The sequence below is a fragment of the Lampetra planeri genome, chromosome 50, assembly GCF_965212315.1.
Source record: "Lampetra planeri chromosome 50, kcLamPlan1.2.h2, whole genome shotgun sequence".
NCBI lineage: Eukaryota > Metazoa > Chordata > Hyperoartia > Petromyzontiformes > Petromyzontidae > Lampetra > Lampetra planeri.
Window position 1 is genome coordinate 2210784 of NC_136156.1, and position 16950 is coordinate 2227733.

Sequence of the window (16950 nt, forward strand, 5' to 3'; positions counted from 1 at the left end):
ATTAGCTCGGTGAATTCCGGCTACGACGCTTGCCACCTCTTCACCGGGGAGGGCCCCCCGGAGGGCCCCCCCTCACTAGCCGTCCACGCTCAAAACATCCGCTTTCATTTTGGTGAATGCCGACAGAAAAAAAATGCAGCTCCCAACATAAAAGGCTTTTTGTACACATCGTCTCAAAGGCACATTTAGCAGCTGCAAGTTGTTGTGAGTCCGGCTGAATAGTGCATGCAGTATACAGCGTGCATTAAACGCAAGCTAAATTCGGAACCCTGATTTCAATATGAATGCACCCTGTTACAGCACAGACTGGCGTTTTTTTTATACCATTAATACCACGGTAATTTGCCAAAGCGTACGACCAAATCAGCCGCAATGCGTCCGTGATCTCATTAAAGATCTCAGAAGCTCAGCAGGCTTTGAGCCTGGATGGGGATTGGATGGGTGACTACCATGCACGTCAGGTTTCTCAGCAGAGGACAAGTGCAAAAAAAATTAATTGTTGTACCGTACTTCTATGCTGCCAAAACCTCTCCGTCCGCACCGAATCGCATCGACACATCGCACGGCAGCAGCGGCTCATCTGTTACACCATTGGACAACGAAGGAGAGATTGCCCAGAGTGTGACCGAGGTCTTGTCCCCAAACCTGGGAGCAACACGGTAACACCACTGCCTCGTTCGATCATTCGCCAGCCACGAGGCTACTACCGAAGCCATCCACCGGCTCACTAGCCAAACGCAACGGAAACTTATAAACATTGACGCTCAATCCCCCCCCCCCGCACAACACAAAAGAAGAATTGTCCCACATCTGCGCTCCCCACCTTCACCAACCAGCATTGGGGAAGTACGGTCAAATGACCCAACCGACCACACGACCCACCCCACACGACAATGGGAGGCCCTCATCCAGCAGTGGATTGGCAAAAAGGGTCGTACGCGAAATAGGCGTACAACTTTCTAGGAAGAAGAAGAAGGCGCTTGCGAGTGTAAGCCTCTGTGACTCTCGTTTCCAGGCCCGCGTTCGCGTTTCAATTGTGGGTCGCATTTCTCTCGTTTTTAGAGAGTTTTTTTTAAACTCCCCGTTAAAACGGAAAAGTTCTGGCAGGGGACCGAAACGCGACGAGCTAGCACAGAGGAGCGGAGCGCGCGAGGCAGATAACAAGAGCTGGCGACAAGAATGAGGCCCGTAGCCGCCTCGCGCACCCCTCCACCGAAGCCCACATTGAAAGAAAGGCAGCTAGCCCTCTTTCCCACAATAAATTAGGCCATCAAAAAGCGTCGTGCCAACCTCCCCCACAAAGCAAACAATTGGTGTGAATAAAAAAAACAACTAGACAGGCATGAAGGGCAGGGGGGTACGGGGTGGTTCACTGAGTCGGCGTATGCAATTCTCTCTAATCACCTCCACTGGCCTAGTGTGTATTTCTTGGGCTTTAATTTGACGGAAATGCAATTGCTATGGTACTCCTTACAAAGAGTTACTTTCACGAGTACGGGATTTCAAACTTTTTAAAAATTATTATATTGTTTTCCTTTTCTTGTTAGCAGCGTTGTCTTGGCTGCAGAGTGAATTGCCACCACACAAGAGACACAACAACAAAAAGTGTAACCACAATGAAAAATTTAGCTGTGAGAGTTTGTATTTAAAACACTTTGTTATTTCGGTAAAGTCACGTAGGTAAACATTAAAATTAATAAAAGTAAAATAAAATAAAAATCACGACGTTTCGGAGGCAGCTTCTGTTGCCTCCGAAACGTCGTGATTTTAATTTCATTTTACTTTTATTAATTGAAATTTTTTACCTACGTGACTTTACCGAAAAAACCTAAGAATATGAATCCTTGCAGTCACGAAAGCTTCAAATCTAGAATCACTTTGTTATTTGACCAGGTAAGGCCCCCACTGAGCTATGCAGCTCTTTTTCAGAAGCGACCTGGCCACAAATGATAGCCCAACGAAGTGGCTTATCACGTGGACATTTATAGCGGCCAAACTATCTAAACGCACGTTGTTGATTCTAAATGTGGAGGAAAAAACCGGAGGACCCGGAGAAAAATCCACGTGATCATGTGGAGAACATGAGTATAACTTTGGAATTGAAACATTTTTAATTTCAGAATTGTAAGGACAACCTTGGATGGTATTTTTTCTTCCACATTTTAGGATCATTTACACTATCAATTAATTTTACACATCTTCATTGATACGATGAGGCTCAGCACATTCTCGGTTGTTTGGTTCATAGGCAAATATATAAACACACACGCACACACAAAGACCCCTCGTTTATAGCCTCAACAGACTGTTGGGGCAGGTGTTGTTAGCGAGCACCTATGAGGGGGTGGGTGGCCAGCACCACGCCCGACCGCCTTTGTCTCCCCAATAGCGATGTTTACACACCGCACCAGGTACTCATTTCAGGCTAAGTCGACCTAGGAGATGCCCAGGACTGGTTAAAATATTCGTCGCTGGTGTTAGCCGTGAGTGGGAATCGAACCCAGGTCTCCAGGTTCATAGCGCAGCGCGCTAACGACCGCACCACCGCTCCCCACACACGCATGTATACACACACACACTGAGCAATGTCCAGAACACATGACTGACTGGAGAACACAGCGTTCGAGTCTCATGTTAGGATTGCCCAGGGTTGGCTCGCTAAGCCCGGGGCATTTCTGCCAAACGCTAATGACTGTGTGTGCGAGGCTTACAAAAAAGCTCCGTTTGCCGTCGTTTGCTCTGTTTTTCCCCGTGTCACTATTGGAGTGAGGACTTAATTTGTAACCGGAAAGCATGTTGAGATTAAGAGAGGAGAGTGGACAGAGCAGACAGAGAGGGAGAGACACGCGCACACAAAATACACAACAACAATAAATACGAAAAATAAACACGATCGGGCGGCAGGTTTGAGATAGAGACCTGGGTGTGAGATAGAGACCAGGAGGTGAGACAGAGACCAGAGAGTGAGATAGACACCAGGGTGAGAGATAGAGACCAGGGTGAAAGATAGAGACCAGGGTGAGAGATAGAGACCAGGGAGTGAGATAGAGACCAGGGTGAGAGATAGAGACCAGGGTGTGAGATAGAGACCAGGGTGAGAGATAAAGACCAGGGTGAGAGATAGAGACCAGGGTGAGAGATAGAGACCAGGGTGTGAGATAGAGACCAGGGTGAGAGAGAGAGACCAGGGAGTGAGATAGAGACCAGGGAGTGAGATAGAGACCAGGGAGTGAGATAGAGACCAGGGAGTGAGAGAGACCAGGGAGTGAGATAGAGACCAGGGAGTGAGATAGAGACCAGGGAGTGAGATAGAGACCAGGGAGTGAGATAGAGACCAGGGAGTGAGATAGAGACCAGGGAGTGAGAGAGACACCAGGGAGTGAGAGAGACCAGGGAGTGAGATAGACACCAGGGTGTGAGATAGAGACCAGGGAGTGAGAGAGAGACCAGGAAGTGAGATAGAGACCAGGGAGTGAGAGAGAGACCAGGGTGAGAGATAGAGACCAGGGTGTGAGATAGACACCAGGGAGTGAGATAGACACCAGGGAGGGAGATAGACACCAGGGAGTGAGATAGACACCAGGAGGTGAGATAGAGACCAGCCCAGGCAAGTGACGGACAGCTGAGTAGCTCCACCCGGTCACCAAGGCAATGACCTTGAGCGCCGCAGACTTGGGAAATGCTTTCACTCAAAAACTTCCTCCTTAAATATCACTCCTCTTTTTTTTTCCCACAGCCGGCAAGCCTCCGGTCCCACCACATTTGCTCGCACTCCCTCTCTCTCTCACACACACGCGCCAAACAAGCTGCGAGGTCCATAAATATGCAATGTGTCCAGAGAGTCAACAACGAGGACGGTTGAAAAGAGAGAGAGAGAGCGAGAGAGAGAGTGAGGATGAGGGAGGGAAAGGTTCCGGCTACGTTGGGTGCGTGTTTGTGCGATTGTCGGTCGTTCTGTGTGGTTAATTCTGCGGACGCGTCCAACGCTGCAGGCGACACCGCTGTGGGTGACGGCAAGGAGGGATTCACAACGGATTTGCACATTTCCAAAAAGAGGCTTCATGAATAATCGAGCGGCAGGCGTTACGGAAGGCAAACAAGGAGCGTGCATTTTACATGCCTCGCGAAATTAGTTCATTGCCAATCTAACTACGGGGTAGATTAACGCGATCGGGCCTTTTAACTGCATACTTCTGGGACAGGTGTTCGGCTCAAAATTACTTGTGTTTGTTCGGAGAATAATTGCTTCCCTTCCCTTTGGGATGCATTCAGGAAATAATGATATTCTTTTAAATATTCCCACACGCCATTTCATTAAGCAATTCAGACGATGTGCCTGATGTTCGGACGTGTCGTCACGTGCATCCAGATTTGACGCGAGTTCAGTGTCTTGCAACCCATAGCCGTGACATTGTTTAATAGGGAGGGGGGGGGACATGATACAGTCAATGTTGAACAAAAGACCCAAAGAGTAATGTTGAACAAACTTCAAACAAAACAAATAGTACGCGCAAAAGAGAATGAGTGACGATACGATCTGAATTTGTCTAATTTGCATTCTTTTCTGGCTCCTGACCCCACGCGAACAAAAGGAAGGCTGTGTGATCCCGATCACAGGCTTAATGGTACTGGTTGGCTACGTACGGTGCGAAAGAAGTTCAACACACTGATTTTTTTTTACCAAAATTTTCTGACTTGACTTTTAGAATTTTGAAGGGCATCCCCCTCCCCCCCGCACCCTCCCTTGTGCCTGAAGCAAAGTCCCTGAAAACAGGCCTTTGTCATCAAATTCTAGACGGGAACTCTTTTACGCACTTTAAAAAGAGACTGCATTACTGCATCTGATACATTCATAACATTGAAACCTTCAGCGGAGGGGCTAGGTCAAATTTTTTTTTTTTTAATTAATGTAAATTGCATCCTTGTACATTGCACAAAAACCCTCGAGTGTTTTTCACGGGAACGATGGCTACTGGTGGTGAAGAAGTTCAGAAGTCAGAGAGAGAGAGATATCTTACATTCTCACGCAAGTATTCAAGGTCAGGTGAAGGCAAAGTGGCCTGGTGGCTCAAAGCTTAGAGTGCCGAGCCAGCACCACTAATATCCTGAGCTCGCGTCCACATAGCCACCACCAATGAAAAAACTGGATTCTCAAATTGTGCGAGTTTATGCCAAATATCAATAAATTCTACTTTTTGGCATTTTTTTTATTTACAAATATCGGTTTGCCTGGCATGCGACGAGAATGTATCGTGTGGCACGGTGTGTGGTGAAAATAAGCAAACTAACTCATGTGTGCGTGGATACACAAAGGTCACTTTGAAGGGATTATGAAAGTACTTCTGCGACATCCACTTCCGTGAGCTGCTCTCCAACACGATCGCTTGGCGCCGCTACTGCTAGAGTTTCCGAATGAACACTTTGCTCCTCATGACATGACCCCGGGATAGGATAAACAGCATACAATTAAGAAAACCAACTTAGATTTGTTTTAATATATATTTTAAACAATGACTGAGAAGTGGGACTTTCTCATGTGCTTCCGATTGAAATCAAGTGGCATGGCCACCAAAGGCTTGGCTACGGGGGACACGGATAAGACAATTCTAAGATCTTGAATGGGATAGACAGCACTGGGAGATAAAGGCTTTTCAATCTGTGGTCACTGACACAGATCTGCAGAGACGCCACTGCGAGGCACAACGTTTAACACCACAAGCAACAAAGATTGCAGGATAAACTTTATCTTCTCTCCAGCTTTTGTTGAGAACACGGAAAACCTTATCACAGTCAAGAGGTAAGGAGGTCAAAGTGAAGGTGCCTATGAGTGGAGATTTGTGGTCAAACGTAGTTCAACATTACAATGGGCCATTTTATACCCTTTCGTCCATTTAAATCCATGTAATTCAATTTAATGCAATGTTGTAATTGAAATTGGACTGACACTTAACCATTTGCAACCCATTGTAAATCCACTGCTGGTTGGATGGCACTCGTTCGCACGGGTGTCGATTGAGAGGCATGTTTGGCCATACTTCACCACGCTGGTCAGTGCAGGTTGCTGAGAAGGGTTGGCAGGGCCCAGAAAGGTTGACATGCCACTAGCTATTGATGTCTCCCGTGGCCGGGAATCGAACTTAGGTGGGCAAGGTTTGTGGCGCGACTTGTGAACCACTCCGAATTATTACACCCGCTCGAACAGACAAGGCACTCGTTTAGGATTCACTAAACAGCCATGCCTTAAAGATAGGATGTTAGGAATGTCACAATGTGGATATCCACCAGTCTGAGTGCTCCATTTACAAATGTTTTGTTGACAGGCACAGCTGGAACGACGGGAAGAGCCACCGTCGATGCCTTGAATGCAAATAACGGTGCAGCAAAAGTTCCTGCGCATTTCCCTCCACAATTCGAATGGACGCAACCTCGTGAACTTTAAGAAAATTTGAAAAAAATAAACATATTTGATCCTCAGGTGCGTGTTTTCGCCGCAATCGACGATGATAACGACGACGGAATTCCATTCACCGGGGGTCTCTCTTTCAAAAATTCCGTCAGCCTTGGCGCAACCAAGACGGACACTAGCTCTTTAATTGTTACGACTTCAACTGTGCCGTCACTGGCCACTTAGTGTCTTGTGCCTCTGGACGCCCTGTGCTCTGCAACCACCCAAGTACATATACAGAGTGCTTCAAAAAAATGTTAACACTTATATATGGGACTATGGTTTTTAATGGAAGAATAACAGATAATAATATACCGTAACATGATAACAAATGTATGTTAATAGCTTTAAAAAAGTCAAATCATTGTCAACACATTCCTGGAATCTTCTCAAGGTGGTTTTCAGAGCCCGGGGGCACATTTTTTGTGACGTTATTGCAAATTCACTTTTTTTTTTGAAGCACCCTGTACATTGAGAAAAAAAAAATCAACCCACGCCACCGCCATCCCTTCTGCGATGGGACAATCCACGTAAGCCGCCTTCGCACGTGCTGCGAATTTCATCGCTCCGCCCCCCCCACACCACCACGACCACCACGACCGCCCCGGTTGGGCGCATTCCACCGCCGTTCATTATTTTACAGAACCACTTCTTTTCCTTGCAAGGGTCGCGAGGGAAAGTCGGGCGGGGGAAGGGTACACGGAGCAGTGCAAAATGCCGGCCGGTCGGGCACCTCGGAATCTCTTGGCAGCCGTCGTTGTCGCTGCCCGACCGGTCACTGCTTGGGACCCCCCCCCCAACTTCCTTTCACGTTCCAGAGGAAATGCTCGCTCGGCCTCTCCCAGGGGCGTAGCCCCACACGTGCTCTTTTGTTTACCCCTTTCCGAAGGTAAAGGTGCAGCCCTGAGATTTGTTGCTCACGCCGCTGCTGGCGGAAGGCTCCCCCCTCCTCTATCGGAAGGAGCTCTCAAGGAGAGTTTTCCGTCCAGACGGGTCGTTTGGTCTACTCTTCCACGCTGTCTTGGAAGAGGTGGGAACGCCCACACAATCTGCCCCGCCGCGCGCGAACTGCCAATCGACTTAACTGTGGCGTGCCATTTATGCCGTTCGGTGGGCATATGCACATATGTGTGCGTTGAACTTCTTTCGCACCGTACGGAGTCAACCGTGCCAATCGGAAGCGCCAAGGGATCGAACCGGTTACCTCTGAATTACATGTCCATTGTACAAACTCGGATATTACACCACGGTAACATGCCTCTTTAACTCTTTGAATCGGCCCTTTTTTTCCATTTGACCGGGCGTGCCACCTTTCTTGTGCCGCCAAAGGCGCCCAAGTGTTCCATCGAGGGCAGCGGCCTCCGCAGATCGGACAGAATCGCCAACAATCACACAGAAATGAGCTCGAGTATGAAACAGAATACAGTAGTCCCTCAGTTAAGTGACATCGGTTCACGGTTTTTCGGTGAACGTTTCACCTCCCGTAGGACCCCATGGTTTCCCACGAACTTGAACATTTTGATTAACGGCACATTTACGTTGTGCATGCCAGGGAGCCAATTTTAGCCAATCCGAGCATTCGTAAGTGGGCTCAGCATGCCTCAGCCAATCAGTGACGCCCATTTATGAGCGTTTAGACCTTAACTGGCTTTGTTTATGTTCTGTTTTGGCAGTGGAAACAGCTCTCTCTGTCTTCGATGTACAGTTATTTTGGTTAACAGTAGTTTTCGTGGAACGGAATAAAGAGAGTTAACCGAGGACACTGCTGTAGTGTCGTTTCAGAAAAGTGTGTCACTAAAAAATCTCGTTTTCTTTATTTACCCCATAACGGTAGACATTGTAAGGTCAGGACAATACAACATTTGGAAAAAAAACACGTGATGTAATGGTAAAAGTTACAAACCTAAAACTCCTCGGAAGCAGCCAACGCAACTGTGTCTGTAATAAGAAACCTTTATTGGAACATGTATTTTTATTAAACTTTAATTCCCCACAGAAAAAAAAGCACATTTGTGTCGGTACTTAATATGTTTTAGTCAAAGCCACAGCAAGTGAAACAGATTTAACGTGGATGTGTGGGCCGAGGCAATTCCCAAGGAAACTTACAAATCTGTGAGAAAGTTTCACAGACCACAAAAATGTTCCAACTCAGAAGCCACAATAGCACAACAAGACTACTCGTGTTCACTGAATAAAGATGGATTTGTTTTAAGGATCACCAAAGGATTGGCCCTAAACACTCTTATCTGTGCCGTCCATTCCCCTAAATTGTCCTTTTGAACTAATCCACTCACCTCATGGGATACATTTCCACATCTTACATTTGAATATGAGCAAGCATTTATGCACAGGGCATTCGAAGTAAACACCACAATATGATGTTGAATAAATAAAACATATGCTTTTTTTCCAAAAGGGCAAACGCAACTATCCCCTTGGTATGCCTGAATGATTTAAGCAATCTTCTTGGGGAAATTGAATAATCAATACCACCTACAAAAAGAGTATTTACATATAAATTAAAAGGGCAAATGAATTATAGTCCAGCCAACCTCCTCTCAATAAAGGCGGCACAAAAAAAGGGGGCAAACGATTCTTTATTTCGTTTTTCATTGTTTGCCAAATGCGAGTGAAAAACAATATGCCCAAATATAGACAAGAGAGAGAGAGAGAGAAAAACAACTGCAGACTTGAAAGCAAACAAAGAATTAAGCCGGATCTATGAGCCGAGAAAGGTGGGCAGCAGGGGCTCCTGTGAAATTTGGAGAGCGCAGTTTTGATCAACAGTTGTGATCAACAGCCACAGGTGTGCTTTGCACATTGCTTTTTGTAATCTGAAACTATAGTTTGCCTCCCATTCCCCAAGGGAAAACACTCAAATGCACGGCTTATTTTAGCATCGGCTAGGATCATCTATTTGTGAGTGCCCGTTGACTCGTCAAGCAGCAAGCACATCTTTGCCGTTCAACCAAAGCTACATTTGTATCCCTATTTTTTCTACATAAGATGTTGCCGTTATGCGATTGTCAGCACACACGGACTTGCAATCCAGCGGTGGCCGGTTCAAGCTCCCAGCGTGGCAGCCTCAAGCAAAGAAGGCATATGTCATAAATCTGCCTCCACCTCTTACAATAAGAAGCACAAACGGCTACAGCACAGTTAGTGGATCAGTAGGCTGTGTGTAGTGGAGGAGTCATCCTCGCAGCGGCTTGTGGCTTGCCATCGAACAAAGGCGGTCGTCTGGAACGTTCTTCCTTCCGATATTCGGGAAGCCATTGGAGCTATGCACTTTTTAATCTAGCTTGAAACTAATTGCTTTAGAACAGTTTTTTGTGTTTAGTTTGTGGTCCTTCCCACGCACCTCCGACAAGCACGGTCGGCTACGTGCTGTGCGAAAGAAGTTCAACATACAAATATACAAAGTGTGGTTGGTCCTAAGAATGTGAGTACTGTACTACCGAAAGCGTGGGTACTCCCGGGAGGTCACGTGACCTCTGACGGGGCTCTCGTCAGCTCCCTCGAGTGGGAGACCACTTCTGCCAGCAGTGGCGTGAGCAAGCGATTGCAGGGCTGCGCCTTGTTCTAAACCGGTCTAGTTTCAATGACAAATGCGTGCATATTCACAACATGACGACTGCTGCGAAGGCAACTTGGTATGAATCGATCGTTACACCGCGCATACACGCGGGTCACTGAACAAAAGTAAAGCACGAATTGCTTTAAGCATTGAGGGGGGGGGGGGGCGGGGGGGAATGCTTTATTCTACCCGAGCTGCAAGTGAATGTGCTCGCGGTTAAGGATACGTGACCGCGTGTCGAAAGGTCAGATTTGCGAACACGCACCGAAAATAACAGGCACACACCAACAAGCGCACAGATACTGCGCATGCGGTGGATGTGACGGCGCGACAGACAGACACACGCGCCGGCCACGCTCACGATGGCGACGATATAACTGGGCTCTCACGAAGAGCCGTGCCTTCACGACTTCTTTTTCGCGAGACCCGATCACCTCCGGGGGGTCTCAGAGGCAGCTTCTCAACTGAGGAAAATAAATTAGAAAAATAGAAAAAGTTCATTTCCAAAAACCTCTGGAGGGAGCAGCAGCGCCACAAAACGAAATAACAAAAGTGCCAAGATGTTCAAGCCTGAGGGGGCTGGGGGGGGGGCATGAACGCGAGTGACCGATCGGTTTGCAAAGCACCTCCACCCAACCTCCCGCCGCCCATGCGACACACACACGTTAGACACCCAGATACAATTCACTTATGGACCGCTTCTTCTCCCAGCTCCCCCCCCACCCCATGTATGGAATTCGGGAGCGGGGATGTTGGACGCTATTTACATTCCGGTTTGTTAAGGAGGAATTCTGTGCCGAGCGGAACGACGTGCAACACCTCCCTCTCTCTCTCACCCCGGTGGTGCCGCCGTTATTTTTTACTTTTTTTTTAGCGACGCGATCTTCGTACCGGTTTAACGGCACGTAAAACAAACAAAAAACGTAGCTTCGATAATAATTACGATAATAGTAAAAAAAAAAATGTGCTGATAATTGTGGTACGGCTTATCGTGGGAAGGTGAGAGAGAGAAAAAATCGGGAGCGGTTATGATCGTGATTTTTTTTTACAAGCTCATTAGATATTTAAAAGCTCATTAGATATTTTTTTTTGGCACGGAATCTCACATTTATAAATAGAAGGTAAAAGGTAAAAAGTGAGAGAAAATTATAAAAAATGTTTTGGTGGGGGGGGGGGGGTGAAAATGTTTGTTTTCATCCTTCACTCTCTCAGCTCGCCCATGTGACCAGCGCAATGGATGCAAGAAACAACAGAACAACAACAAAAAAACTCTTTTATGTCCACGCTTTCATTCATTATTCATAGGTCGATCTGCCACCTCGGAGCCGCCACGGCGATCATGACGACGACGACGACGATGATGATGACACCGCTACCGCCGCCGCATTCACGCGGCGGGGGGGGGGGGGAGTGCAAAAAATCCGGGATGCGGCCGCCCCTCAACATCAAAGTGGAATGGGGTTCAGGACTAAAGCGACGTGAATTTCGCGGCCACACTTCTGCCGTAACGAGATACAACTGGCGCTGTTAATTCCTTGCAGAGACGGGGAGCGGAGGGTGGGGGTCGCTGACTGCGAGAGAAGAGATCGTTCTGGGAAAGACCTGAATTGTACGGTTCATGTTGGGGAATGTCGGGAATGTCCCTATGGGAACAGGAGGCCGTATAAAGTAGTTAGAGCCATAGCTGGGGGGGGGGGGTGGGGAGCTATTCTCGCGAAGGTTGAGAGAGGAGAGACGACAGAGATGGTGCTGGGCACGTGTTGAGAAAAGAAAAGAAAGATGCAATTAGAAGGGCTATGCAGATTTAAAGACCCACGGGTTCACATCGAGACACAGACTCACACACACGCCCAAAGACTCACAAATAGACCCATAGACTCACACGGGGAACCATACAGAGATTAGACGAGGGGCTATGGCGATGCCACTGCTGCAGGGCAGAAGAAGGAGTGGAGGGAGACCCAGGGTGAGATGGGAGGATGCGGTGGAACGAGATACGGGGACTGCGGCTGAATGGAAATGCACTGCTAAAAGAAAATCCGAGAGGCCGACCGCCCCCCAACACGTGCAGTGATGCCGCTTCTGGCGTAGAGGACAACAAATTTTTCGGCGACGAAAAGCCAAAAAAACGTGAAGCGTCAAGCGCGCGGCACGCGGCGCGACTGAGCCCGTCCGTCGTGGACTCCACGTGGGTCTACCCGTCAGTCAGGGGGGGCACACTTGGACAGTCGGGGGCTAGGCAGGCCCTCGACGGCCACGGGAATGCGCAGCGCCACTCCGGAGACACCACCGTGGCACCAAGGTCAATTAGAGCGGGGGGAGCGGAGGGCGGGACACACACACACCTGTTACGCGCTGGTTGCACATCGGTGACATCGCCGTCGGTGGCTTTGCACATCAAGGACACGCACGGTGCACACTCACACAATGATGGCGACGACGCCACGCGACGGTTTAGCGACACGTTGCAATACGATGTCACGCCACTTGTTACGGATCGGTAGCATTGGGGGGGGGGGGTGGGATGAAGGTTCAGCCCCCCACCTCTAACTTGTTACAGTCAAGTCACAATATGTCGGTACATTATCTAACGCCGGTGACAGGCGTCGGGCAGCTTTTCCTCGTACACACAGCGTGGTGAGAACTAGAGCCGGACGCACAACAGACACAATCGTTTTTCATTCTCTTTCACGTTCATGTATGTACTGCATGTTGAACTTCTTTCGCACCGTACATAGCCAACCGTGCTAATCGGAGCCGCGGGGGAAGGACAACAAACTAAACACAAAAATCAGTCCGAGAGAAATGAGTTTTCAATCGAGAATTAAAGGTGCATATGCTCTCGAGCAGGGGTCCCCAACCTCCGGGCCGCGGACTGGTACCGGTCCGTGGCCTGTCAGGAACCGAGCCGCACAGCAGGAGGTGAGCGGTGAGTACACGCGTGGCCCCCCCCCCATTATTTTATTTACCACTTCCGCCCGCGTCTCTTTCCCGCACCGCGCACTTGTCTCAGTCACAGTTTTGGTAAGCCCACAAGCTGCTAACCCCTCAAGCTAACCCCGAGTAGCCACAATGAGTAAAGAACAAACGTCGCTGGAGAGCTTCTTTGAAACCACATATTTATAAATGATGGTGATGATGATGTCGTGTGGAAACTATAGCAATGTTCGCAAGGCTACGGTGCTCAGTTTTGATATCCAGTCAAGAGCTTCGGGCGATGCGGAGGAGTGCAGGTTCAGAGATGTTTCTGGGCAACGAGTATCAGGGGACAGTCGCTCTCTACAAGTTCCCAGTGCTTGAAGTTGTTCGCACCACATTCAAACTACTGTGGCGTGTCCTTGAGTTTCCATTTGTTCATTAAGGCATTCTTACGACGCACAAATTGCGTGGGTTCGTGCCGCGCACTGTTATAGAATTGACACAAGTAGCACCGCCTGGAATTACGACTTTACATATTGTCGTCACTTATTTACCCAGGAAGGCCTCGCTGACTTTGAAGGCCCTTTTTGGAAGGAGACTCCTTAGCATTGAGATGTTCGGCCAATACCAATAACTTTTCAGGTTTTGTTTTAAGCGACGCGAGGAAACAACTGAAGAACGCCGAGCGAGTCCATGCAGAAGTAGCGGAGGTCGTGCCAACTCCTCATGGAAAGGTAGCCTAGTTCAGGAATCGAACCCAGGTGCTCCGTACTATGAGGCAGAAGTGCGATTCATTATCACTGGTGCCACCCTGCCGGCCGCATGCACAAACCCAGCATACGTTGCTGCGCTTGAGAAATGTTAACCATCGTTATAAATAGAACACAGCTCAAACGCAAGAAACTATCGCCTGGAAACGTTCTAATTCCGGGGTCGCACGATATGCCGCTTTTTTAGGATAATTTTAGACCACGGACCGAGACTCCGAAATCTAAATTCCCTGATGCGGGCAAAAAACAATAAACCGAAAGGGCATGTGTAAGCGTGGGAGACACTGAAAGAGAAAACAGGGGACATTCATATTACATTCGCCAAAAATTACTCGCAATTCATTGCATAAATGATACAGGCTGGTACATCTGCCATGGATTCAATTAGCAAAGTCGGTGTTTATTTGGAGGCACTGGCAAAGTGTGGGTAAATATTTACCTCTTTAGATAAACAGCACATGATTAACAAACACAAAAAGTTCCCGGGCTTTCAGGGATTTTTTTTGTATTAATGAGCACACCACTGTAAAATGAGACGTTGGAACTGACTTTCAGGTCACCCTGAACCAGCACTCACTAACCCACTCGGTTCGCTCTCTCACCAGACGGACAGTCGCCTCTGTATCGCCCTTCTCTAGCTACTACTGTGGTGAATGTTCACATTGAACCACGCCCCATCGATTCCTCCCACCCACTTTGAGCAGTCGGGTCAAGAACGTTTATCATCCTCAACGCGTTCAACCACCACACTGGCAAGTCACAACAACATGCTCACCCACTCACTCAGCCACCCACTGACCCACCCGCCCGCCCGCCTACTCACACGCTGAATTAGCCACTCACTTTTACACTCACGCCACTCGCCTATAAGGCCATTCACACACTCACTTCACTGCACTTGAAGATCGAAAAACTTATCTTTCTGATCCACTTTCGAATTCCCCTCCCAACGTCTCTATTCCCAAGTTATCAACAACATTACTCGGGTTCCAGAGAATCATCAATTTAAACTTTTAGTCGTGCTTCTTGTTGCCAGCCGCCTTGGAGTTTTGGACTTTGTGGTCGCAACGTATGAAGTCCGCTGGGCACTGGAAGAGTTAAGATGCGACTGGTGCAGGTTTAGCCGCAAATAATGAGTGTCGAGCGGCGTGTAAGCAGAGCAAATCTCTCATGGCACAGCACGTGGCAGCCTCCGGGTGGAATAATAAACGAAATGACGTAAAAACAAGGCGACGTACTACATTAGACGATTGTCACCGTGGTGCGATGGTTAAAGTAACCAAATTTACAATCACGTTCAGAGGACGACGGGCGGTGAAAACATCGGTGCGATTCGTAAATATCTCCCCCCCCCCACCCCCGACTGCTTGCGGTGGGGTGTTGTGTGGGTACTTCCACCTTTTCCACACGAAGAACAACTTGATCAGTATGGATGAGTAAGGTATAAATCCTGCAGAGGGTCTCTTTAAGAACTCCCTCGAGAAATGGACCTTCCGTCAGCAGTCGCATTCGCAACAATTTCAGGGTAGCACCTTTACCTTTACATGCACTACAGCGGGTAAAAACATAAAAAAAACACAATCAAGGTTTTTGGGTTCGATGGCGTAAATCTAAATGTGTCGTTAACCCACGACTACCCGACGCAGCCAATTAGTAAGGTTCGTCATGTGAACAAAACGTGCCAATAAGCTATTACTTCAGCACATCGGTGTGATGGCGAGTAAACCCACAACAATTGCAATCGAGCACGACGTTTCGCTGGTGATTACAACCGGCTTCATCAGGCGATTCGCCACAATTGGTGGCGGGTTGACGGCACACTCGCGCGATCGAACCCAAAAACCTTTGTCGTGAATAATATTGGCCGCGAAAGCCGACGTGTTGGATAATACATAGAGTTGTACGGACTCGGACTCTGGCAAAATTGGGTCCAACAGGCATCGTTCCTCCCTCCGTCGCGCGAGCCGCACGCGCTAGCAAGTGACACGGGGGGGGCCGCTCGGACAACGACGAGCTGCGGCGTCCACGTCGCGCTTGTTACTCACATTCGTCCTCGTCCTCGTCGAACCAAAACATTGCGCGGGGGGCGACGGAAACGCCGGCGTCCTCGGGGGTGGACAATTTGCGGCGTGGAGAACGTACGCAGCCGGGGGGGCGCAGCCTTGACGGACGACGACGATAATCCAGGGAGTTACTCCAACCCCTCGGCTCCAGTGGAAGTGACGCTTTGGAGTAGATGTCCCCCACTCCTGCGTGTATCCTTCGACTGCAGCACGCCTTCTGGATTACTTGCGGCCGGCTTGCCTCTGCTCGCTTTCAGCGGCTTTTGCTCGCCCCCACGCCTACCCACGACTTCAAATTGGCTTAGGAAAAAAAGAAATGTTTGCTGTTGTTGTTGTTAAAGCGAGCTCCCTGTACTCACTGCTTACGGCGGCACTAAACGGTTCCCCTTGCGAATGGCGACGGTTAACCCGCTGACTGTTTAAAAAAGCATCAGAGCGTAAGTGGAACGGGATTCATGCTGGGGTGGAAGGGATCAGGAGGAGAACAAATAAAAAAAAACTGCTTAAGAAAACTTAACCCAACGCAAGAGAGAAAGAGGCAGAGAGAAAAGTGACGGGGGGATAAAAACGAGCCAGCGGTTGCGTCCCTCGCAGCCGCCCCGACACAGCGGCAAACCTCGCGTGCCTCTCTCGACAACGGAACGTCGTCAACAGGGCTAGGAACGCAAAATGTTTGGCATTCCGCTCCGAAGCCTCCACTCCAAATCTTTCCCCCTCGTTTGCCCTATCCCTCCCTCCCTCCCACCCCACTCTGGCCCCCCCCAAGCACGCAACCACGGCCCTACCCACACCGACTACCCCCACCGCGACTCCACGCACCAAAACCGGCGGGCCGCTCATGCCCGGGCCAAAGCACACAAATCCGGCGCGCACGCGGTCACGCACGCGGACGCACCGCGCCGTCTCCCATGCTCGTGCATGCGCGAGGGCTCCCCTCGAAGTACACAGCCTACGCGCACGTGCGCACACGAGCGCGCACGTGCACACACGGACGCACACGCGCACGTACGCACACGGGCGCACGCACACACGAGCACACAGACGCACACGCGCGCACGCACACAGGCGCACAGTGTTTTTTCCACTCCCGCCCTCACCGCGTCTCCCCCTCTCGCGTAGCCACCGGCGGCGCAGCGGACGCCAACTGGCGGTCGCCTTCCTCCACGGGGACAATGC

General features: G+C 49.2%; 1 protein-coding gene across 5 annotated transcripts in view; it reads right to left on the reverse strand.

Annotated features, from left to right (window-relative positions):
* The window catches only part of LOC144734286 (dystrophin-like), a 636663-nt gene that overhangs the window by 541588 nt on the left and 78125 nt on the right, over positions 1 to 16950 (reverse strand). The window contains exon 1 of one of the 5 annotated variants that reach the window (XM_078616431.1): positions 15757 to 16453. The exons of the other annotated variants lie outside the window; for them this stretch is intronic. Within the exon in view, the coding sequence (XP_078472557.1) occupies positions 15757 to 15787 (31 nt within the window). The 5' untranslated portion in view covers positions 15788 to 16453. Of the gene's footprint in view, positions 1 to 15756; positions 16454 to 16950 lie in introns of those variants that run through there. 5 annotated transcript variants of the gene reach the window in all.